The 23824-nt window shown below is 42.4% G+C and overlaps 4 protein-coding genes across 4 annotated transcripts in view; 2 read left to right on the forward strand and 2 right to left on the reverse strand.

The window, feature by feature from the left end:
* Positions 1-3221, reverse strand: part of lrba (LPS-responsive vesicle trafficking, beach and anchor containing) — a 121650-nt gene extending 118429 nt beyond the window's left edge. The window contains exons 1-2 of the mRNA XM_077719729.1: positions 2663-3221; positions 2395-2600 (exon numbers count right to left, since the gene is read on the reverse strand). Coding sequence (XP_077575855.1) covers positions 2395-2556 — 162 coding nt within the window. The 5' untranslated portion in view covers positions 2557-2600; positions 2663-3221. The remainder of the gene's footprint in view (positions 1-2394; positions 2601-2662) is intronic.
* Positions 3222-4434: 1213 nt separating this feature from the next.
* On the forward strand, positions 4435-6789 carry rps3a (ribosomal protein S3A). Its single transcript, XM_077719733.1, has 6 exons — positions 4435-4572; positions 5148-5251; positions 5327-5514; positions 5582-5790; positions 5885-5994; positions 6613-6789. Exons 1-6 carry the CDS (start codon positions 4511-4513, stop codon positions 6738-6740), a joined length of 801 nt encoding a protein of 266 aa, XP_077575859.1. The 5' UTR covers positions 4435-4510; the 3' UTR covers positions 6741-6789.
* Positions 6777-10948, reverse strand: sh3d19 (SH3 domain containing 19). The gene is made up of 14 exons (XM_077719145.1): positions 10856-10948; positions 10524-10557; positions 10340-10449; positions 9913-10033; positions 9163-9843; positions 8863-8934; positions 8642-8798; positions 8462-8582; positions 8318-8371; positions 7884-7950; positions 7653-7783; positions 7479-7546; positions 7267-7376; positions 6777-7133 (listed from the first exon to the last, which is right to left on the reverse strand). Exons 1-14 carry the CDS (start codon positions 10946-10948, stop codon positions 6865-6867), a joined length of 2088 nt encoding a protein of 695 aa, XP_077575271.1. The 3' UTR covers positions 6777-6864.
* Positions 10949-11858: 910 nt separating this feature from the next.
* Positions 11859-23807, forward strand: fhip1aa (FHF complex subunit HOOK interacting protein 1Aa). Its single transcript, XM_077719730.1, has 14 exons — positions 11859-11977; positions 12739-13011; positions 15575-15621; positions 16338-16527; positions 17602-18243; positions 19122-19280; positions 19350-19436; positions 20078-20245; positions 20336-20415; positions 20489-20658; positions 21190-21861; positions 21948-22126; positions 22708-22828; positions 22900-23807. Exons 4-14 carry the CDS (start codon positions 16420-16422, stop codon positions 23082-23084), a joined length of 2571 nt encoding a protein of 856 aa, XP_077575856.1. The 5' UTR covers positions 11859-11977; positions 12739-13011; positions 15575-15621; positions 16338-16419; the 3' UTR covers positions 23085-23807.
* Positions 23808-23824: the final 17 nt, after the last annotated feature.

The following is a 23824-nucleotide window of genomic DNA, read 5'->3' on the forward strand; positions in this document are numbered from 1 at the left end:
AAAATAACGCAAAAAACATTTTAACAAAATATTTTGTGACAGCCCTTATTGAAACAGACTAAAATTAAATGATGAAACATCAGTTTGCGAATTCTGCAGAGCGCAATCCGTCCAAAAGGGAAGGATGGCCATCCATGATGCAAAGCGGACGCCGCCGCTACGACCTTGCCTTCAGGTGAAGCCGCATTCCACAACGATAAGTCGTCAAACGCTAGCGCACCCCCGTGCAGCGCCCGCTGTCGGGCCCGCTGTCCGTCACTTGCGACCAAGTGACTGGGCAATGACTCATGGGTATGCCGGCTTTCAAGGGTAAACAAAAAATAATACACCCCTTTAAAATAACGGGATAATCACAGCCACCTTTTACATTACGACACAATAATATTTCTGGTCTATGAATATTCCGATACGTAAAAATTTATTGATCACAGTTCAATAACACAAAGGCTCATACATTTATCCCTCGAATATAATAATAATAAATAAAAACATTTTGTTTTTTTAGTGCTGAGTCCTAGTAGCAAGTTAGCATGAATTTACATTTTTTATTAACTTTAGAAAAATTTAAAGAAAAACATTTAATAATTACTAGTGGAAAAAATCGTTAAGTAGTGAATAAGCAGTAATCGAGGGATTACTGTATTCGTTAGCGCTTTATATATTGTACATTAGCACTGAGCTAACTTGTTTTCAAGAAATACAAACTCAACTATTACCCTATTCTGACCACGGTTCATTCATGAAATATCTCAGAATTACTTTTTCTCCTCCATCTTTATTCTCAAATTTCAACCAAATTTAGCTAGCAACAACATAACTGTCAACACCTACAAATTACCTGTATATCATACATAATTTTGCATCTTTTTAACCAATACGTCATACAGCAAAACAAAAAAATCATCAAAAAACCTTGACAACTATGCTATTACCTTGCCATTTTAATGCTATCAAAAAAAATCGAGTATCTCTCCCTCAAACTACCACAAACTTATAAACCACCATGTCAAAAAGTAAATGATTGTGAAGTTCTACCACCATGACAAAGCAGTTCCGCAGGTTCTACCTTCTGCTCCACTACCCCAACCCCCTTCGCCCTTCAAGCAAGACAACCGTTCTTTTCCAGTTCCTCCGCCCTCTCGCGCAAAACCGTCCAATTTGCCACTGAAAATCCTGTCAAGGTGGGCAACAGGTTGTACACAAACCACACACACATACACACTTACACTATCACTGACCTGGATATGTCACTGATTTTCTTCCCCCGGCATTGAGGATCCTGACACCAGTCACGTCATATTCAATTTGGTCAATTCTGCATGCGTCAAGCTTCATAATTACTCACTCCATTTTAGTCTGTGATTATGAGGGTGTACTATAGTATCTGACACGTGTCTGTGTGTATAAATGCATACAACTGACACGTGTCTGTGTGTATAAATGCATACAAGAAGGGGTAATTGAGAGGAAAATGGAAAGTGAGTAGAAGTTTTTACTGGAGGTGGGGTTATAATAGGGTTGCGCAATATTGTATGACTGGAGCTAAATTATTTTGATCCGTTTTTTAATGTTTTGGGTACAAAAAACTTGAATTTGAATAGTATATGGAGTTGTGCTACTATTTTTAAACATATTTATTTTGCCTCTAGAGTTATGCCGCTTATTAATAACATTGCTTGGTGATTGGTTTAGTAATTATTCAATTATATCAATACAAAATATTGTATATTGGGGCTATTTAATATACTATAGTTGGGATATTTCATTCAAGCAATGGTTCAATTATATCAATACAAAATATTGTATATTGGGCTATTTTATTCAATTAAATTATGAAAAGTCTCAACATTTATGACAGTAGGTGTATACATAACTAGGCTGACACCAAATTAATTATTATATATATAATTAATGACATTTTAAAAAGAACCTTTACCTTCATATCCTCAAAGACTATTTGTACAACTTGAAGTCAACTAACTGGCATATACTATCAAAATAGTTAATCGATTAATCAAATAGTTGTCGACTCAGCTTCACATTAATGACCAACTTTTGTTATACAACAAACAATGCCTTCATTTCTAGCACCCCCAGGAAAAATTAACTGCATTTTAGCATTAGCATTCTTTAGCTCTCCCTTATCATATGTAGTATCTCTATAATTATCCCCTTGTCCACCTTCTGTGAAACCAGGTGGACAATTAATGACGCCGGAAGGTTCTAGTATAGCAACACAAAGCCAGAAATGTAACAATTATCAATGTTTTAGGTGTTTCTTCACCAAAACTTCTCTAAAAAACGTACCAAAACAACCCCAAACTTCTCAAACATCGTGTTAATTAAACGAAAGCTCGACCTGCGGCCTATTCTGAGTACACATAATCAGCTTACCAGGTTGAAGGCAGTCTCCACCACATCTCGGTTGGAAACTTCCCCAACTTCCATTAGACCGGCCAGGACGGCGAATTTCATCCGAATTCCCCGGACGGGAACGGCGGGGTTGAGCGCCACGGTTCCCGGCGTCACCGGGCTGGAGCTCTCCTCGCTTGCCATTTCTCAAGGTGGACAGGTGGCGACAGGAAAATCCACCTGTTCGCCTACAATGGCGGCGGCGTTAGAAGTCAGTCGAAGGGAAAGAAAAAGGGGGAGGCGAACTCACCTTCGGTTGAACGTCCCCCCTGACTACTTTGTTGGCAGCCTACACGCACATACTATGATAAATAGTCAAATAAAGTACAAAGAGTGTCACTCCGGAGCGTTAAATGCCTTCACCGACTACTCCTCTTCCTGTAGTCCGTAACTTGATAGCCCACAGGCGGGATAATGTCGTCCGAAGAAGAAGGCGGCGGAGATGAAAGCGTCCGGAGAGGCAGGTAGAAGTCCGCTTAGCCTTTTTCCCGACGCTCGTTTCTTCGGAAAAAAACGTCCATAAAGGGTCACTTTCCAACCGGCGGAAGTTGCTATTGTCATGAAGTCTAAATACTTGACAGGTAGCGACGCCGAACTCTCGACACGCCGCTAAAGGAGAGGACGGAGTGAGGCTTGAGGGGGAGCGGACGCTCGCCTCGTCGAGTCGGTGAAGTGCACTGAAGCTAGCCGGAACTGGAGAGGAAGGTTCGGCCAGCTGTTCCCGCGGTCTGCCTGTCGCTTCCGGATTTGATCCCCGGTAGCTTGTTAGACCGCCAGCGCCATGACAGTGGAAGCCCTAGAGTTAGGGAGTAGTGTGCGCATGCGCGGAGAGTGTGCAGTCGAGGGTGGCTTTGCTTCTCAGGTAGAAAACGTTTTTTTTTTTAAGTAAGTTAAAAGTTTAATAAACACCCAGTTTAAAAAAATATACATATTTCTAATCCTGTTTTTCTAAATATATCTTTTTAAAAGTTTTTTTAAACAATGGCTGCCATTTAAAGCGACACACCAACCAGAGTTGTTTTTATAATTAGCTGTTTTTACCCAGTAACTTTGTCAGATTACAATTTATAACACTGAAACTTTTGACAACTTAAATACGTACGTACATTCCATTCTAAATGGTTTGGACGTGTGCCACAAACAACGGCACGCATAAAAGGCCTGGACAATCTCTAGCTCTCGAGCCACATGCGGTTCTTTGCCTTAATTGTTATTGTTTTTTTATGGCCTCCAACTCAACAAAAGTTAACATACAACAAACCACACATCGTCATGTTATAGTCATTCAACTGCTACTTTCACTTGATTCGAAATATGCTGTGACTCAGTGTTCCAATAGATTGGTGGTCACTGTCAACCTGCCATCAATACAAAGCACTGTTTACAACAGAAATTAATGTGTGGGCACATATTGGTGTGTTGAATCATCACCTGGCATCGCTGGATCAGTTGGAGGGCAACTAAATCCTCATGAGCTAGCATACTATTGTTTCCGGACGGTTGACCTTTATGCTGACACCACTTACAGGGGTGTCAAACGCCAGGGCGCAGGCGACCACATTTCAACACCGCAGGCTGAACTTGGTAAACAATTCTGGAGAGACTCAAGATTTTGTTTTTGAACAAAAATGCAAGTTAAATAGATTGGATGTCCGTCTCCTTGTGCCTTGCGATTGGCTGGTCACTGATTCAGGGTGCTCAAAGTCAGCTGGGATAGGCTCAAACACCCCCCGTGACCCTTGTGAGGATAAGCGGTACGGAAAAAATGAATAAATGTTTAGCTAAACAGCAACTGATAACAAATAAACATCAACAAAACGTACTTATTTTAACCTACTGGGTTCAATTCCAGTGTAAAGTACACGTTTAACAACCAATTTAATTAAAAGTGCAAAACTTTCAATATATTTTGAAATATTTCTGTTTTTATATCAGTTTTCACCTCATCATGGAGCTACTATGTCCAGGTTGACCAAAGAGGGAGCTCTTGAGTAAACAACCCAAGTCAACCCGAGAGCAAGTGAGTGAGCGAGTCTCGTCTTTTTTCAATTCTCGCGTGATTTCCTCGATTCCTTCTCTTTCCCTCCCTGTAGCCAACATGGCAGTCGGCAAGAATAAGAGGCTGACTAAAGGCGGCAAAAAGGGTGCCAAAAAGAAGATGTAAGTAATAAAATGCACACAGCGTTATACCCAAAAGCCTCTATTCTTTATAATATTACCAAAAAACGACTAATACAACAAAGGATGAAGCCGATAACTCTCGGATACCGCAGGCCTCGGTTGCTTCCCGTACGCGGACCAATGTCCCTCGAGTGTCGGCTTTCTTCTTTCTTGTCGTACCCGGTGCGTTGTTTGATAAAATTGTTGTTATCCAGCGTATTCGACGTTAATGGCGGCGGTTTTGTATGTATTACGTGCTTGTTCTAATGCTCCGAAGGTGAACAGCTCTTCCTGGAGCTAACTCATGTTAGCATCGAGTTAGCAGGTCACGTTGAAGTAGTACTACGTCTACAAAATTGAATGACAATGCAATTTAAAAACCTTGCGTTTCAATGCTAACGTGCTCTAGTTATGCGTCTTCAATTATTCTCGTTCAAATGTAGAATGTAAAGAGTTCTCTTGTCTCAACATTGTGACAAGTTAAATATTTCCAAATGATGAACCGTTTCTAAATTAGAATTTTAATTACTGGACTTGGGCTTATCATAACATGTACATGTAATATTTTTTCTCAGCGTGGACCCTTTCTCCAAAAAGGATTGGTATGATGTCAAAGCTCCGGCCATGTTTATCATCCGTAATATCGGCAAGACTTTGGTCACCAGGACTCAGGGAACCAGTAAGTTCATTAAGAAAATTAACTGACCATTGAATAATTGTTAATACATTTTTTCTTTGCTTTTTACTCTGCCAGGAATTGCCTCTGATGGTCTGAAAGGTCGCGTATTCGAGGTGAGCCTCGCTGACCTCCAGAACGACGAGGTGGCCTTCCGCAAGTTCAAGCTGATCACGGAAGACGTCCAAGGCAAGAACTGCCTCACTAACTTCCACGGCATGGACCTGACCCGCGACAAGATGTGCTCCATGGTCAAAAAGTGGCAGGTAACCCCTCTTTTAAATACTTCTAGGTTTTTTCTGGGTTTTCTGATCTTTTCTGCTGTTCCTCCAGACCATGATCGAGGCTCACGTGGATGTCAAGACCACGGACGGCTATTTGCTGCGTCTCTTCTGCGTGGGATTCACCAAAAAGCGCACCAACCAGATCCGCAAGACCTCCTACGCCCAACACCAGCAGGTTCGCCAGATCCGCAAGAAGATGATGGAGATCATGGTCCGTGAAGTGCAGACCAACGACCTCAAGGAGGTGGTCAACAAGCTGTAAGTGGTGCCAAATCCAACTGGGCCTCCATTTTGTCCCGTTCCTTTGGCACAAGTATTCTTATTTTGGGTTTTTTTGTTTGTTTTTTGGCAGGATCCCTGACAGCGTAGGCAAAGATATCGAGAAGGCGTGTCAGTCCATCTATCCTCTGCACGATGTCTATGTTCGCAAGGTCAAAATGCTGAAAAAACCCAAGTTTGAATGTGAGTTATTTGGCGACATTGACTTGTTAGATTAAGTAATTCTTTAAATAAAATGGTTCATGGCAAGTAAAAATGCTGTGAACTTTGGTTTGCTGCCAATCCTCCCCCTTGAAATGGATTGGGCGTCATGGTGGAAGCAGAAATGTCATAAACTTGGCGTGTAAACTTGCTCTAATTCAGCCAGTCCTTCCAGTTATGCAAATCTGATGTTGTTGGCAAGGCAAATAGTTTGAATTTCTTAGTTTAATTTCATCTTGCACATGACAAATCATTAAATTTGAATAAAAACAAGTGCTAAAATTATTCATTTTGATAAATACACTAAAAACCGCTCAATCCAGCCTAAAAAAATTTGAGTTTGAAGAAAAAGATAAGTCGCTGCCACAAACCAATAGTAGAGAAATGTTAACTTATTAATTAATAGAGAATAACACCCTTGCATAAAACTTTTTACCACAGAAAGGCATGCTGGGTGTCCGCGATGCATTCAAAACAATTGGAAATAACATTACTCCAAGCAGAAAAATCAAGAGAACTCTATCTGTTGTTAATAATTAACCCTTTTAACGCCAGCTGGGCTGCATTAACGACGATGTTTTTGTGTGTGTGGTTTTGCAGTGGGTAAACTGATGGAGCTCCACGGCGAGGGCGCCGCAAGCAGCGCGGCCAAAGCCTCCGGTGACGACACCGGCGCCAAGGTGGAGAGGGCCGACGGTTACGAGCCCCCCATCCAGGAGAGCGTCTAGAAATCAACACCCTGACAGATTTAATAAAAAAAAAAATGTAAATGACCAACTTTGGCCTTTTTGAAGTCTATTTATTGACAGGTTTTGTACATTTTGTTTGGAAGACGCCCAAAGTTTAGCAGCGTTAAAGAATTTGAATGTAGTTCTTGGGAACCAGTGCCCGTTCGCCCTTCAAGTCGCCCAAGAACCATTCGTCATCCATGGATTCCAGGTCGGTAATGATGTCCCCGACCTGCAATGGAAGACTTTGAGATGATACTCGCTCGTTTTTGGGGAAATACCAAAAGGAAGGAGCGATCTTAACTTGGAAAGAGAGCTCATCGTCACGATTTGAATTGAAGTCGTACATTGCCCTTCCCTTTGTTTCACTGACTTCAAACTCGCACGTTGAACCTGATGGGTGCAAAAGGTCAATTTAAATGTAGCATTTATACACATCAAAATGTATTTGGGGTGTAAAATTCATAGAAAGGTAACTTGGAAAATGCCAAAATAGTTTTACAATATAAAACTTGCCAATACTTACATGGCAACGCAACCCTGTTTGGAAGTGCTGGACCCTTGAGGTTGTCGGGTAAACTCCTGGTGTTGCCCATTGCCCACCCTGACACCTCGCCCTCCAAGTCTAAAGACGCCCTAGATTGGAGACCACTTTTTAAAGACTTGACATCTTAAATTCCTCAGGTGATTTAGTCACGTTAAATTCTAGCCACCATTTTGCAAATCCAAAAAATGTACCTGACTTTACTTGGAGGTGGTTTTGGTTTCTTCTGAGGAACAGTTTTGGGTGGCAATCCAGATCCAGCCTTCAAAAAAACAGATCAAACATGCTGTGTTCATTTTACATGTAGAATTTTCAGTTTTAGATCATAATTTGTTGATCATGCATAGTTGGACAAAGGGTTTACTCACTATTACTTTAACAAAGTTAATTGGGAAGTAACCGTCGGATCCTTTGCAAGTTCCCCGGTACCATTCGGCGTCCACACGCTCCGCCGCGGTGACCAGGTCACCGCTCTTCAAGGCCAGCTCACCTGGACCCTCTGACCACAGACAAAAAGCCATTTTTTATTCAGTCACATTTTTTTCAGCATGCCATGCTTTGTCGTGGCTTAGAATATACGTAGTAGTAGTAATGGCAACCTGGAGTGAAATCGTGCATGGCTTGAACCGTGAGTCCATGTTCTTGCTGGCTAGCGGGACTTTGGGCCTGCACCAAGATACATATTTCAGTGTGGGGCCTGTGGGAATTCTGCCCAGCAACAGGCATGGTTACAGGGCGCCGTTTGTAAAGGTCCTCTTTGTTTTTATTTTGATTCTTCTGTTCATTTTAATTGGAATCTTTCTGATTTAGATTCCTGATTTTGATCCCTAATTTAGATTTTTAATTTTTATTGCTGATCTAGATCCCTGGTTTTGATCTGATTTTGATCAGATTTTGATTGCTGATTTTGGATTTTAAACATTGTACAGTGCTAGCAAGCTAGCTTAACATAACAAACAGTCGTTGCCATTTTCAGCACTCGCAGCTTTGTCCAAACGGTGTCCGAAACAATATCGTCACAAAAACAACTCACCTGAAAATCCACTTCTCCAGTCTCGTTTCTGTTCAAGTCTGTTCTGTCCAGAACCTTCCATTAGTTAATAGGCAGCAAAAACAAAGAAAAACGTCAGAATCTGGCCATTGCCAACACGCATTACACCACCAAACACACCCTTACGGCATATTTGTCGTAGAGCTGGTGGCCCGGGAGCGGCCTGGGCGGCAGGACAAAGGCTTTGGCGGCTTTGGGCGGCGGTGGTCGTCCCGGACCCACTTTGCTGGGCGCCGTGTCTTTCTGCCTGAAGCGTAGTGCGCATGAGTCGCTTTTAAAAAGACAAAACGCCCACCTGTTACTCACCCATTTGGCAGCAAGGGAAGCGGTCGGTAAGCGGGCTCGACCTCCACCGGGAGGCTCGGTAAGGCCTTCTGCTTGCCGGCTCTCGTCGCGTCCACGGAACCGACCGGTTTCCGAGCGGGGAGGGGCGGCGGCGCCTCACTTGAAGGACTTTCCGGGGCTGATGGGAAATGGTTGGTGTTAGCGTTAAGTTAAGTGGAACAATTCCAGTGGGGTAAACTCACCGGTTTGACTGGGAACTCGGATAGTGGTGGGCCTTCTCCTTGGGGGGGCTTTTGCCAAGACTGGTGGGGGATCTAAAAAACGTACAAAGTTGTTATATGGTGTAAAGCAAGGGTGTCATACTCTTCATTTTCATTTGATCCTAAAACAGAATTGATTGACTTTTCCGGGCTACACAAAATGATGCGGCGGGCAACATTTGGCCCCCGGGCCACCACTTTGGCACACAATTTGAAATCATTAAAAAAAAGTATTAAATATGGGATAAAAGATGACAGGTATCCAAATTTGACTTGACTCACTTGGTTCAGGTCTGGCGTTTTCTTTCAAAAATCCCGTTGAGTTGTGGTTATTGGCATTCAGGTTTGCCTTCAGCGGTTCCTTGGCGGGCTTAACCGGCGGTCTCGGTGGCAAGGGGGGTTCCTCCTGGGTGCTGTCACCCCTGCTCAATACCGGTCGCGACCTTTGAGGGGGTCCGCCCTTTGAGAGCAGAATCTCTAATTCATCTCGTAACGGTTTGGTGGCGGGTTTTGGAAGGGTTCGAGGTGGGAGAGTTGGCGTGGACGCATCTTGACCGTCCGGAGAGGGCGCCGTGGTCGGCAAGGGTTTCGGGGGTTTTCTGGGGAAAGCATGCGGTCTGATCCGGTCCTCAGAGAGTGTCTGAATGTCAAAGGAATGGATTTTAGCGTGGATGTTTTGCTGAGTATTGTTGGTGGACATCTCGCTCGAAAATGCCCGATCACCACTGGGATTGAAGCCCCCTAGTGGCTCCTTCAGGTACTCGTCGGAAGAGCCGTTCATAGAGTTGTCGTCCTCAAACTGGATCAAAGACTCCATCTTGTCCTGTGTTGGTTTTTTGGTTTTTGTACGCGGAAGTGGGATGGGCTTAGCTTCGGATCCAGCGCGTTCGAATCCCGGGTCGATTTCCGAAAGACGCTCAGGTACGGGGGCGGATCTTCTTGGTGGTTTTTGCGGTTTTTGGCCTGTAGGAGAGTACACTCAGATATTAGACGGTGAAAATAGGTTGTGGGTGGGACGGGAAAGGGTGCTACCGGCGGATATTTTCTTGAGGGGGTCGGCGCGGGGCTCGGAACGTCGGGGTGCCGGGGTGGGGCGGACGATGCGCTCTTCTAGGGTCTTTTCTTGAATCACTTGGTCATAGGACGGTGGGGGCTGAATTATAAAAAAACAAAGACTAATGAAGTCATACCTCTACTTACAAATGCCTTGAGGTATGAATGTTTCAAGTTACAAATGTTTAATATGCAAATGCATGACTTGAGATATGAAAAAGTTACAAAATCATCCAAAAATAAATGAATTTTTTTATCTGTTATTTTATTTTGAATTTCCCTTATGAACCAATTAAAAACTGAAACGAACTCAATGGAGATTTGACAGAATTTTATTGTAATCTGGCAACAAGAGCTTAAAAGAATTGACCTTGTTTTGCCTGTTATGTCATTATTTACAGCAAACCTTGATGCTTGCGGAGCAACTACATGACGTTGAGGAAGGAAAGACCAGGGGAGGCGGGGAGAACCAGTTTTTGTTCTCATCCAAAGTGTCCGAGCTGGAAAAAAAAACAACTATATATGTCAGAATTTAGAAGTTAGAAGCAACATTATAGACAAATAGTAACCAAGAATTTGGGAAAACATACCTACAAAGTGCTGCTTTTCTTCTGTCAAGATGATCTGAAAAGATTAACACTTATCAGAAATACATATTTTTGTGCACTTGAGCTAATGGTTAGCTGCTAGCCATACAATAAAAAAATCAGGATTGAACATAAACAATGACTGAAATGATGAGAAACATAAACCTTGACACAAAATGGCTGCCTACCATCTCCAGTTCACGTTTCCCATGTCCAAATGTCAACCCCAATTTCTAATTTCTCACTCCTACAACAGTTATGATCCATATTTTATTGACTAAAACCTGAAACCCAAAGTGGAGTCCAATCATTCTCTGCCATTGACAGTGACAAACGTCCAATCCTTTTGTCGACTGGGAAGGAACAATCTCCCCCTTCCCAGTTAAAAATTGACCAGCAAAAGACAAATACTTCCTCAATCCCACCATACACAGCACTTCCTGGTTTACAGAGACGGACAAATGACCCCCATGACCCCCAAGTGGGTGCACCCCATCTTTCCTGGACAGGTGTGCTTACCTGTTGAGGACTTCCAGGTAAGAAAATTCCCATTTAAGTCCTCTTTGAAAGACGACCCGAAAATATTATGAGAGCCTATTTGACAAATACAAGAATTCACACACACACATGCACACACATACCCACACATACACACACAGTAATCGCTTTGGACCAATCAGGACGATCGGAATGCGGCCCAACGGGAGGCGGAGTCAAAACATTAAAGTGGAAAAAACTCATCGTCGCTAAACGAGGAAGCAAAACATTAAATGACGGTTTTAGAATGAGAATATTTTACTTGATTTTATGTGTGGGTTGGACCATTTTAGGGATAATATTTAGATTATTTTTTAAATAAAATTGATTAATAGAACTGGATTAAAATCCCTGAATATTCATTTTTTATAGATCTAAAACAATGTTGTTTTAGCTTTTTTAAAATATATTTTTAGATTTTACAAAATGAGTTTTTAACTAAAAACACAGAAAAAATGATTAAAAAATGACAATTATTTATTTAAAAGGGGGAAAATCAGGAAATTTAATATGCAATATGGCCGTTTTGACCACAATTGATGAGCAAATGTTACAACTTAGTTTTGAAACTAAATTAGCTATTCTGAGCTCATAACGACAATAAACTGTATTGAATAGAATGGCGATGTTTTTGTGAAAGTGGACGCTGACGCACAAAAAGTGCTGAGCTCAACAGAATAGGCCAAAAGCACCCCCCCCCCTTTCCGAATCACTCTCAGCTGCGGGTTTACCAGTCCGACACATGCTGACATTGTATATCGCGACATGTTTTGGCACTCAACAGCTGCACAACAAGCCATCTGCCCAATTTTTTGCCATCAGTTTATCGCTAATGGACGCCCAATCCACATAAACAGGGAGGCCGGCCGCCAATGAATGTTTCTTCATTTGCATCATCGAGAAAAATGGACGAGAGTATAGTAAGTAATGAGTAGTATTACGGTACAGTTTCGGGCGTTAGGTGTTTATGCTGCAATGTAATTATTTGTGGAGATCCTTCTGTTGTGCGCATCTTGGCCACCGGAGGGCAGTGTAACATAGAGTTTTATAGAATGCTATTTGAAGATTTGTAATTAAAATGAGATTACGTACTACTTTTTGATTTTATTTGTAATGAAGGTTGATATAAGATCTACCTGTTGATTGGCTGATGACATCAATTTGGTCCACTTTGTCTTCTTTTGGGTTCAAGTCGGCCATCTTCAGTGAAAGAAAAAAGACAAAACAATGAAGTGAAAGGGATGCGGTGGTTCTGACGACTGGAGTGATTGAGGGGGTTTGGATGAGTGGGATAACATGGATAGACAGACTGATACCCCCCCCCCCCCCCCCGGGCCCCCCTGGTGTAAACCCCCTAATGCCAGATTTGACCTGTATAGCTCAGCCTTTGCTTCATTTGTTGTAAACAAACGCCATAATAAACATTTGATTTAAAAAAAAACATTTGGTGATTCTTCCTTTTATAGTTCAATTGATTTTTTTCCACTTATTTTAGGTCAAAAATAATATAAATACTTTACAGTCACTTCAAAAAATAATTTAATTTCAGGTATTTTTATATCTGTCAATGTAAATAGCATGTATAGACTTTTTAACATTCATATATAATGACTTTGTATCATTAAACACGTTTTTGTTTTGTCAAAAATGTAAAAAAACCATTCACATTACGTTGTCACAGGCAACGACGCACTACCAACCTTCACCACTGGAGGGTACTAAAGAGAGTGGAACCAGTAAAGGGACGCTTTGACGCTTTGAGGCCGTCAATCATCCCGGTAGGCGGGACTTAGAGCCGCTTCACCTTTGCCATGAAACCTCCTCCGCCCCGTATCCCTCCACACCCTTTCGGCTCTCCCCAAACCTCCACCACCTCCGCACTCGGGATTTAAAGGACTTAAAGAGTGAACATTTGCGTCGCGTTTTTCCTTAAAACGCCTGCGTGGACCGCACGGTAAGAAAACGAAGAGTTTCTGTCCGTGTTTTATGTCTTGTTGCGGCTTTTTAAGTTTGTATTCGCTGGAGGCGAATGCCATCTTTTGCGCATGTGCGGTCGTGATTGACACGCGTGCGTGTGGGGGCTTGTTAGCCACCTAGCTTGGATTTATCATCACAAACGTCATTACTAATTCATTTAACTTGTTTATTGTGAGGAAGGAAACATTCGGCGACTTGTTTTGTGACACCATTAAGATAAAAAGTCGTGTTTTGGGTGTGCTGTCCCATTGGGACACAAAATTAGGGCACTACTTGCTTTTGGGTATTATACTTGTTTGTTTGTTTTTTTGTTGTTGCTAAGTAGAAATTTCGCCTTGCCACACGGTATAATTCTAGCTAATTTTATGTTTAAATTTATTTGTGAGCTTCCAAGGCTCCAATTTCTCTCTGAAGGGGGGTGTTAAATTACTTGTTGATGTCATTCCGGGACATTGTGGATTGTACTCGTCTATTTACTTTTTTTAAACATGGCTGAACGAAATAATCTTGATTGTTTTGGTACTGGAATAATTTGGAATGGGTTACCCCACAGTTGCTATTTTGTTATAACAAAGAAAGAGATAAAAAAAAGCTGAATTTAGAATTTTCTTCTATAAATATAATGGTTGTTGTCATTAATGAGTCGTTGTAGTGATTATATAGTTTAGGAGTTTCTTAATAATCTCTATTATCATAGTAATTAATTAATCACATTTTCCAATAACAGTGTTGTTTATTTTGATGCACAGTTCCAAAAATAGATATTTGAAATTTTGCAGAAGAAACATATTCAAAAAAATTATGTTAATATATTTTTAATTTCTATTTATATATTCTCAATTAATTTGGTTAAAATAAACTGACATTTAGTTGCTGGATGAACAGATGGAAAAATACATTAAAAAATCAACAGTTGCTGCCAATTCTAACATTAAAACTAGAGAATTATTTTAAGAGAGCATTAAATAACACCAAGAATGCAGATTTTTTTCCCTTCATATTAAGAAACAGTGGGATTACCTTTTTTCTTCATGGTGCGGATTAATATTTGTTAAAACCGCAAATTTTGAAGATTTAAATAGCTCAACTATGTCCCGAGTTTGGGATTAGCACCTCATTACCCGTTTCCCACAACCCCTCCGTAACCTTTTACATCTTTCTGACCACTTCAGTAATCTGATAATTCAATATTTAATTGGCCTAATTCCAATTCTTGCTCCTAAACATGCAACGTTAAATTAAATTTAGGTGACTGTCTCTTTAAGAGACCCAAACGAATTGGACATTGACTATTTTTTGAATGTTTTTATATATTTGGATGTTTTTTTTCACCGATTTTGGCCATTTTTTGTTACTTTTTACAGGATAATTACTTTCTCTAGTAGACTCAAAATAGTTTTCATGGAAATGACAGAGTGAGTCAGACTGGTTGGTTTTCAAACAAGGTTAACTACGGCAAATATTTGACACTGATGAGTCAACATTTCACACCCCAAATTCTTTTCCATGTAAAATAGTTCCACCCCCACTTTTGCTTTATAACGATCTTTTTTTTCTTCTTTTGTTGTGGGGGAATATGTGTCAGGAAGACATGATGCAAACACTTTCCAAGGCAGACAAACAAGCTTTTGTGCGCGATGGCCCTCATCGACACACGGAAGTCAAAGTCTGCTTTGTGTTCACACAATATCGTAATTTGAGAGTTTGCATGTTTTGCTGGGTCCGCCTTCAAAACAATCTCCATTTTCAATTTTTTTGAGAATCTTATTCCATGTTTACTGTTCTCATTTTTTTAAACGTAAAACAGATTCAAAAATGCTTTTTTAACTTAAAATAACTCAAAACGAAACAATAATTACATTTTTATTAAACAAAATGCAATTATTGATTAAAAAAGGGAAACAGGTCGCAAAAAATGCTTTTTAAGGTAAACAAGTCACATACAGATTTTAAAGAAACAATGCTTTCTGAACTTAAAACAACACAAAAAAAATACAATTTTAATTAAAACATTGCAATTATTGGTTAAAAAAAAGGGAAAACAGGTCACAAAAAAGAATTTCTTGTCAACTTAAAGAAGTCACATAAAACAGGTTGCAATTATTGATTAAAAAAGGGGAAAACTGCAAATATTCCCTATAATATCTATACTCTATAAATGATTTACTTTCCCGGGCCCTACAAAATGATCAGAGGGTCCACATTTGGCCCCCGGACCGCAACTTTGACACCAATCGTCCTATCACACGACTGAACAAACGCACGACCATTGCCAGCACGTCCGACGTGGCCCTCTCGATTCCCCGCCCACAAAACACTGCCTTTTCTCCCTTTTATTGTCTCGGGGCTCGCCAACATTAAGGTCCTCCTCCTCTTCCTCCTCCTCCTCCTTCTCTGGGGACCACAGTGACGACATCCAGGGCGGTCGCTCCTCCCGCCACACACGTGGAAGTCGTCACGCTCCTCGGACGCGCTCGCCGGCGTCTGCTCATTTGCCAGCAATTTCTTCACATTTCTTTTTTTCTGTTTTTTCAACGTAGGAGATCTGGTGGGGGGGCGAGGGAGCCCCAAAGATGCTCCAACCAAGGTAAGAACCACAACCGCATTCCGTCGGTGGAATTCCAACTTTGAGTAGAAACAGATGGACGCGCACTCCAACATTGTTAAAAAAGTCGGTAGGGGTGGAGATCCATTCACAACAATTCCCAGGGAAACAAAGAAAGTTACACAGAAAATAAATTGTACACAGAGTTGTAGTGGAAGAACAATTGGAATGGAATGTGCAAGTATTTTTTTTAAATGTACAGTAATGCCTTGAGATACGAGTTTGATCCATTTTGGGACCGAGCTCGTATCTCAGGTCAATGTTTGTCAAAAGAATCAACTAAATACAAATTAATGTGTTCCCACCCTCTGAAAAAAACACCAAAAACAGGGTATTATAATGAGGAACCATCTTTTTATTTTCTTCTAATTCACTATGTACTCCTAAAGTAAAATATTTTTCTCTTGGTTATCATTTTCAATACTAAAATGTAAATATGCTCTTATCTCAAATCTGTCTTGTATCTCAAGGGAAAAATTTGCTCTGAAGGGAAAAATTTGCTCTGAATGATCCTCGCATCTCAAATTTGTCATATTTTGTGATGCTCTTATGTCAAGGCATGGCTGTGATTGCAAAAATTAGACAAACTTTTCATTTTTTTTTAAATGTAGTGATAAAATGAAAAAAAATAGTATTGGAGGTTTCAAAATAGTCAAACAATTGAAAAAACATTGCAATTTGCTTCTTTTTTTTGACAGTGAGGCCTTTTTAAAAGGATATATGGACACGGTGCGAGAGAGGGGCTAAAGAGCGCCCACCACCAGGGCCACCAGAGCCAAAATGGCCTCCGTGGTCGCCAACGGAAACCGGGAGGGGGCGTCGCCGCTCCTCCTCCAGGGGGCCGATCCCGAGACCTGCATGATTGTGTTCAAGAACCACTGGGCTCAGGTAAATGAGAAATTCCTTGTGCTTTTGATTTCTATGATGACTAAGCCATCGGTGCGGCCATCTTGGTAGGGGCAAATTTGTTAATTTGCTGCCACACCTCCCACTTCACTTTGGCATTTAGCAGCATTACTGAGTGAATAGCAGATACTTTGGCATTAACAACATCTTAAAATTAAATAAGCTTATGGCTTTATTTTCATTTCATTGCATGGACTTGGATGGCAAAGGCCTCAGAGCGGCCATGTTGGGAGGGGCGATTGAGTCATAGTCTCATGATCGTGCACATCTGGGAAAAAAAAGTTCAGTTATTTTTGGCATAAGGGTGAGAATTGCGGGCGTTTCCCCCGAATAAATTTCCCCATAGGACGGGCAGTGACAGGTCGCGTGTTCAAAGTGAAGGATGACGTGGGAAATGTTTTTAGCTTGGCGCTATGCTAAATATCTTGTCGTCGGGCGGGGTTGCGGCCAGGCGAGGCGAGTCGAGGCGAAGTGAGACCAAGCCGGCGGGTCTCGCGAGGGCCGAGGAGGCGCTGCCAAAATTCCATTGGCGCTCCGCCGTTGCTTGGACACGGCCGCTCTAGGTACACAAACTGTTTGGGAGGGGCTGCGAACGGGGGCGGCGGCTTATTCCCTGCAGTCATCCCCGTGACGTATTTTTGATCTTGATTTGGAAGCTTTTCCAAAACTTTGGCACCTTATTTAATACTTTGTTAGTTTCTTTGGATAACACCCCCTTGATTTTGTTGTTTAGAAAGGATTTTTAGGGGGAGGGGTTAGTGAGTCAGGCTCACAGTTCTGGGGTCGAGGGTTTGATACCAAGCTCTAGCACCCCCAGAAAATGATGTTTGATGTTTTTTGCAGTTTTTTCGATTTTTTGAAATTGATTTATTGTAGTTTTTCTGATTTTTTAAATATATTTATTGCTGGTCAGATTTTTTTTTAAAGTGTATTTATTGCAGTTTTTCAGATTTTTTTTTAAGTGTATTTATTGCAGTTTTTCAGATTTTTAAAATTGATTTATTTTGCAGTTTTTCCTATTAATTTATAACTTGATTCCTTCTCTTCCAACGACAGGTGGTGAAGATCCTAGAAAAACACGACCCATTACGTGGCGGCGCCCGTCCTGGCCCGGCGCCGGTCCCAATCCCGGTCCCTGGCGACGAAGCCAGCGCGGTCCAAAACTACGTGGAGCACATGCTCCTCCTCCTCATGGAGGAGGAACGCGGCAAAGCGGGCGCCATGGGCCCCATCCTGGAATTCGTGGTCATGGAGAACGTGATGGAACGTCTCTTCGTGTGGAGTCTCCGACGCGAATTCACCGACGCCCTCAAGCTGGAGCAGCTAAAGATGTACGAGATGCTGCTGGGCCAATCACGACAGCCGCTGCTCCACCACAAGCCTGTGCTACGCCCGCTGGTCACCCTGCTGTCGGCGTGCTCGGGTTCGAGTCCCAACGTGGAGGCCCAGTTGGTCCTGCTCCTCCACCAGCTCTGCTGCGTGCTGGCCAAGGACCCCTCGGCGTTGGAGCTCTTCTTCCACGCCGGCGAGGACCAGGGCGCCGCCAACTTCCTGGTTTTCTCGCTGCTCATCCCCTTCGTGCACCGCGAGGGTGCCGTGGGCCAGCAAGCCAGGGACGCGTTGCTGCTCATCATGTCGTTATCGGCGGAGAATCGCCGGGTGGCGCGTCACGTGGTCGACAACACCTTCTTCTGTCCGGTAGGTAGCTCCGCCCACTTCACTCCACCCATATATAAAAAAATACATTAAAATGTCGCCACCCGGTGGTGTAGTCCAGAAAGGCGGGGCACGTTCATGACAACTAAATCTCACATGGGCTGGACTATATTATATTTGGAAGAAAAAAAAGACAATTTTATATATACTATATATAATATTTTTATCCATTTTTGGAAATGTTCAAATTGGACGTCTATTGGCGTCAATGGCATCGAAAAAAGATAATTTTCATTTTAAATGAATTGGACGTCTGTCAATAGCAGGCATTTGTTCTTTCATTTTCTGAAGCGCTTTATCCTCACTAGGGTCGCGGGGGGTGCTGGACACCCTGAATCAGCGGCAAAAATCCAAATTATATTGAGTACATTTTTTCAAATAAATATAACCTTCCCAGTACACAATTAAAACTATCAAAACTAGACATCAAGTTTAACACATCACCCCAAAAATAGAACAAAAATCTGATTCAAATTATAGTACAAATGTAATACCTTAACCTTGTATATACAATGCTTTTAATCACAGTTACATGGTAGTAGCAAAATAAGTACATAAGCACAAAACATTCAAAAAGAAACGTGTATATATATATATTTTTTTTATATTTGTTTCTCATCAGTATGAGGGAACTGGATTTGAACCCAGAATCCTAGAACCGCCAGTGCGCCGTGCTAAGCACTCTTTATCCACCATTCCATCGTTAAAAACGCATGAATAGGGCTCCACAAAGCTAATCGGATTTAGCCGCTAACGCTATTGTTTTTGCTCCTTTTCGCTAAATTGGCGGCCACGGACGGACAACCGTCCAATTGTGGTCGTCCCCGGTGACGGATTAACATTGTAATTGGGGACGGCAGGTCCTGGCCACCGGCCTGAGCGGGCTGTATTCGTCCCTCCCCGCCAAACTGGAGCCCCCCAACCCAGAATGGCACTGCCTGCACCGGGAGGACTGGCTGGGGGTGCCGGCCTTGGTCCAATTCCTCAACTCTCTGGAATTCTGCAATGCTGTCGTCCAGGTAACCGCAAAAATGTCACAATGCAAAACTAGGGTTGTCATATTTTGAATATTTGACTTTTTTTTGTAGGTAGCCCACCCCGATATACGAGAGCAGCTTTTGGGGTACATCTACAATGGCTTCCTGGTGCCTGTATTGGCTCCCGCCCTCCATAAGGTTCTTGCATAAACATATGTTTTTTTTTTTATGTTATTCATTAGGGTGGTTGCAAAGGAATATTTTTTAGGTTTTAAGAATTTAAAAAATAGATAATTAGAGTATCTAATCTATTCTTTTTTATTTAAAGTGTCAAATAAAATAAAAAAGTATAATAGGAAATAAAACTAAAATATTTCATCATTATATTTAGTATTTATATTAAGTGTTCCTTTTTTTCCCCAATTAGAAAATAAAAACACTTAAAATATACAATTTTTTAAACCTATTTTCTAAGTAAAATACTGCACAGAACCATTTATTTTTATTTTTATAAGCTTCTATTTTCTGAATAAAATAATACACAGAAACATTTTTAAACATATTTTCAAAATAAAATAATACACAACAATTTTCAAAACTATTTTCAAAATAAAACAATTCATAAAACCATTAAAAAAATATAAATAAAATAATACACAGCCGTTTTAAAACCTATTTTCAAAATAAAATAATTCACAAAACCATTAAAAAAGAAATTCTATATAAAATAATACACAGAACCATCTTTTTAACCTATTTTCTAAATAAACCATCTCATGACATTAAGCCACGCCCCCACGAATAGAATGACCCACTAAGCACAATAACTCCGCCCCCAGCTAACCCTGGAGGAAGTGATGACCACCACGGCGTACCTTGACCTGTTCCTGCGAAGCATCAGCGAGCCGGCCCTCCTCCAGACATTCCTGTCCTTCGTCCTGCTCCACCGCCACGAGAAGGTCCACGTCCTGGACACGCTGGTCAGCCGGATCAACACACCTTTCCAGGTACTCTTTCTTTCTCTTTTTTATTTGTATTTGTTAAATTTTGCTTCCGTGACGATGGATTAAGAAGAAGGGGGGCGTTCCCGTCTCCAGCTGGGGGCGGTGTCGTTGGCGCTTTTCCGCACGCTCATCGCTCTGCACTGCGAGGACGTCATGCTGCAGCTCATCCTCAGGTGACGTCCAACCGGCCGGGTCCCAAAACGCTAACCGGGGCGACGCCCTCATCGAGGCCCCGCCCCCTCCCAGGTACCTGATCCCGTGCAATCACATGATGCTGAGCCAGCGCCGGGCGGTGCGAGAACGCGACTTCTACTCGGCGTCGGCGGCCAAAATCCTGGCCTTGACGCCGCCGTGCTGCGCGCCCGAACGCAGCCCGCCGCCGCTACGCCAACTGGAGTCCATCCTCTTCTCCAAAGGTGAGTGCCCCGCCTCCAAAAAGAGACCAATGGCATCATTTTGGGATTTTACAATGTTTCCAAACCCTCTTTTCAAGTCATCCATCGTAATATTCATTCATTCATTCATTTTCTGAATCGCCTATCCTCACAAGGGTTGCGGGGGGTGCTGGAGCCTATCCCAGCTGACTTCAGGCACCAGGTGGGGGACACCCTGAATCAATGGCCGGCCAATCGTAGGCCACAACGAGACAAAAACCCAATCACACTCTTATCGAAAAACAATTTTTAACCAGCTAGCATAGCCTAGCATTCAGACAATTTTGAGGTGTTCAACCAGCTAGCTTAGCCTAGCATGCAGACAATTTTGGGTCTTCAACCTGCTAGCTTAGCCTAGTTAATCCCGCAAAGGCAAGCTTGGGAAGAAAATGCAAACATCCACACACTGAGGTTCCACCTGGCATCGAACCCGCGACTGTTCTACCACTGGCCGTTTTTTCATCCGATTTAAAAAAAAAATGAATTCCTGCGTACGCATTTCTTTCCCTTCAGCCGAGGGAGAAGAGACGTCCGTCAAAGGCGACCCGGCGGGCAACTCGTCGTGCACCATCGGCTCCGAGATCTTCCTGGACGTCAGCTACCTCCATTACCTGGACGACGCCCGCGCTCGAATCGCCGCCTCCGCCCGGGCGTGCCGGGTGTGGTCGGCCGCCTACGACGGCGAGGACCCGTCGCCCGAGAAGTACCAACCGAGCGTCCCGGATGAGCCCACGCCCACCCACGTGGCCCGGCTAGGGGCGACGACGTCGGGTCCAGGGCCGCCCGAGTTGGAGTGGGACGACACTTACGACGCCGGCCCGTCCAATAACGGCGAGGCCGAACTCCCGCCGGCGCCACGAATCGAACCCCCCAGACACCTCGAAGAGATGAGGAGGTCGGCCATTTTGTTGGTGAATGGCTCCTATGTGGAAGAAGGCGAGTTCCAGGACGATGTCATGGTCTACCACCTGGTGGCCAAGAAAGATAGTGCGGGTGGCGAAATCCCCGAAGAGCCGGAGCGACGCAAAAGTCCGCCAGAGTCCCACGGAGACTCGGCGGCCAAACGCCAGCCGGAGGAAGAAGACGACGGGATGGAGTCGGCGTGCTTTTCGCCGGAGAAGCTGCCGTCGCCGTTCAGGGCGGCGTTCCAGAGCGCCGTCAGGAGTCACTCTGCGCCGTTTACGGGTGAGTCGATTTGAAAGTAATAGATGAGCATCATTTCCCATTGGTTGATTGGCGAATAGAAAAAGAGGCTTTGTTTTGGTGTCCAGGCCCGTTTGTCAGCGTCTTGCTGTCCCGTCTGGAGAAGATGTTGGAGAACCCGCTGCACGTCAACCTGCTGCTAACGGGCATCCTGGCACAACTGGCGGCGTACCCGCAACCGCTCCTGCGCTCCTTCCTTCTCAACACCAACTTGGTTTTCCAGCCCTCTGTCCGCTCGCTCTACCAGGTAAAGTGTAAATTGTAATATTTGTGTATATGTGTATACTAAATTCAAATAAGGTTTTACAAAAAATGGTAGAATAACCCCCAAAATTCAAATATAATATAATGGCAAATTTAAAAAACAGTTTCACTTGTGTTAAATCATGCGTGACAAGCCAAAAATAGCAACATTGCAATTAATTATGATGACAAAATCATTGTAATTAAAAAATGGTATAAATATAATTATTAGGATTATTATGTTGATTATTATTTATCATTGTTATTATGATGATGATTATAATTATTACCAGAATTATTGTTGTTAATAATAGTATTATTATTAATGTTATTAGTATTAATATGATTATAATTATTACCAGAATCTTTGTTGTTATTAATAGTAGTAGTACTAATTTATTATTAATGTTATTAGTATTAATATTTACCTTACTTACGTTGGAATTTTCTTGTCTTGCACATATTATTTGGAAATATTCTCTCATGGCCAAAATCCTCCATAACTTTATCAGCCAAGATAGCTCAAACAAATAAGCGACATTAGCAAGGCAGACTTGTCTTAAAAAATCCGCGACTCTCCATCAGGTCCTGGCCACGGTGAAGAACCGAATCGAGCGACTGTCCACCACCAGCGAGGACTTTCCCCAGCTGATCGTGGCCGCACAACACCGCCTGCTGACCAGAGACACCCTCTACGGAGAAGCAGGTGACATACAAAACACACAAACGAATTTGCTACGCTAACTCGCTAACGCCACCCGACCCGTCATCCCCCAGACATAAACAATCGCACACGGAGCGGCGGGATCCTGAAAAGCTCGCCACCGCCACCGCTCCCCACGTCCATCTCGTCCGAACGCTCCGACGTCTTCGGCACCGTCCTCTTTGGCGAATTCCTCAAAGAATTGGCCGCCTTGGCTCAAGAGCACTCCATTTTGTCCTACATTCCCATGGAAGAGTGAAGCCACGCCCCTCAAAAGTTTTATTTTGATAGGTCAACCACCAAAAAAAGAGGTCAGCCCTTCCTTTTTTTATATTTATTTTTTTGTAGCGTTTCCCGGCCCTTTTACGTCCATCGTCTCAGGGTAGGGCGGCCATTTTGACTCTGGTGTTAGCGACGTTAGCATGGGCACGCGCAAAACAGCTTTGTATTTATCTTTTATTGTAATTCATCTATTTATCTGCGGGAAAAAGACGTTTAAAAGTCAGTTTATTGGCGTAAAAGTTCAAATTTTCTAAATTGAAGAGGGTTTTTAGCGGTTTATTTCAATATTTTGGTATTGGGGTTTTATTTATTAGCGCAGCACAGTTTATGCTAGCATTTGTAGGAATTGCTAGCATTTTGCACCACTTTCAAGCATATAAACAGTTTTTGGGGGCATTTTATTCAGGTCATTTTTAGTTCAAATCCATATATGACATAAATTGTAATATTTAAAGTTTGTTTATGGTTTTAAAGTCTTGCCTAAGGTCACATTTTAGTGCCTGAATGGATAGCAATCAATCAGAAATGATTGAAAAATATGACAATCAACGTGATACGTGTTTTCAATACATTTTACGTTAAAAAAAGAGATATATTTTGAAAATGACTTTTTGATCCTACCAATGAATGTAGTAAATGTTTAATTCAGTGCTTGAAATGTTGTTGTAACATTTTACAAGCAAATAAAAGCTGAAATGCAGTTTTGATAGTTTTCTT

The sequence above is a fragment of the Stigmatopora nigra genome, chromosome 6 (assembly GCF_051989575.1).
Source record: "Stigmatopora nigra isolate UIUO_SnigA chromosome 6, RoL_Snig_1.1, whole genome shotgun sequence".
In the NCBI taxonomy this organism is placed as follows: domain Eukaryota; kingdom Metazoa; phylum Chordata; class Actinopteri; order Syngnathiformes; family Syngnathidae; genus Stigmatopora; species Stigmatopora nigra.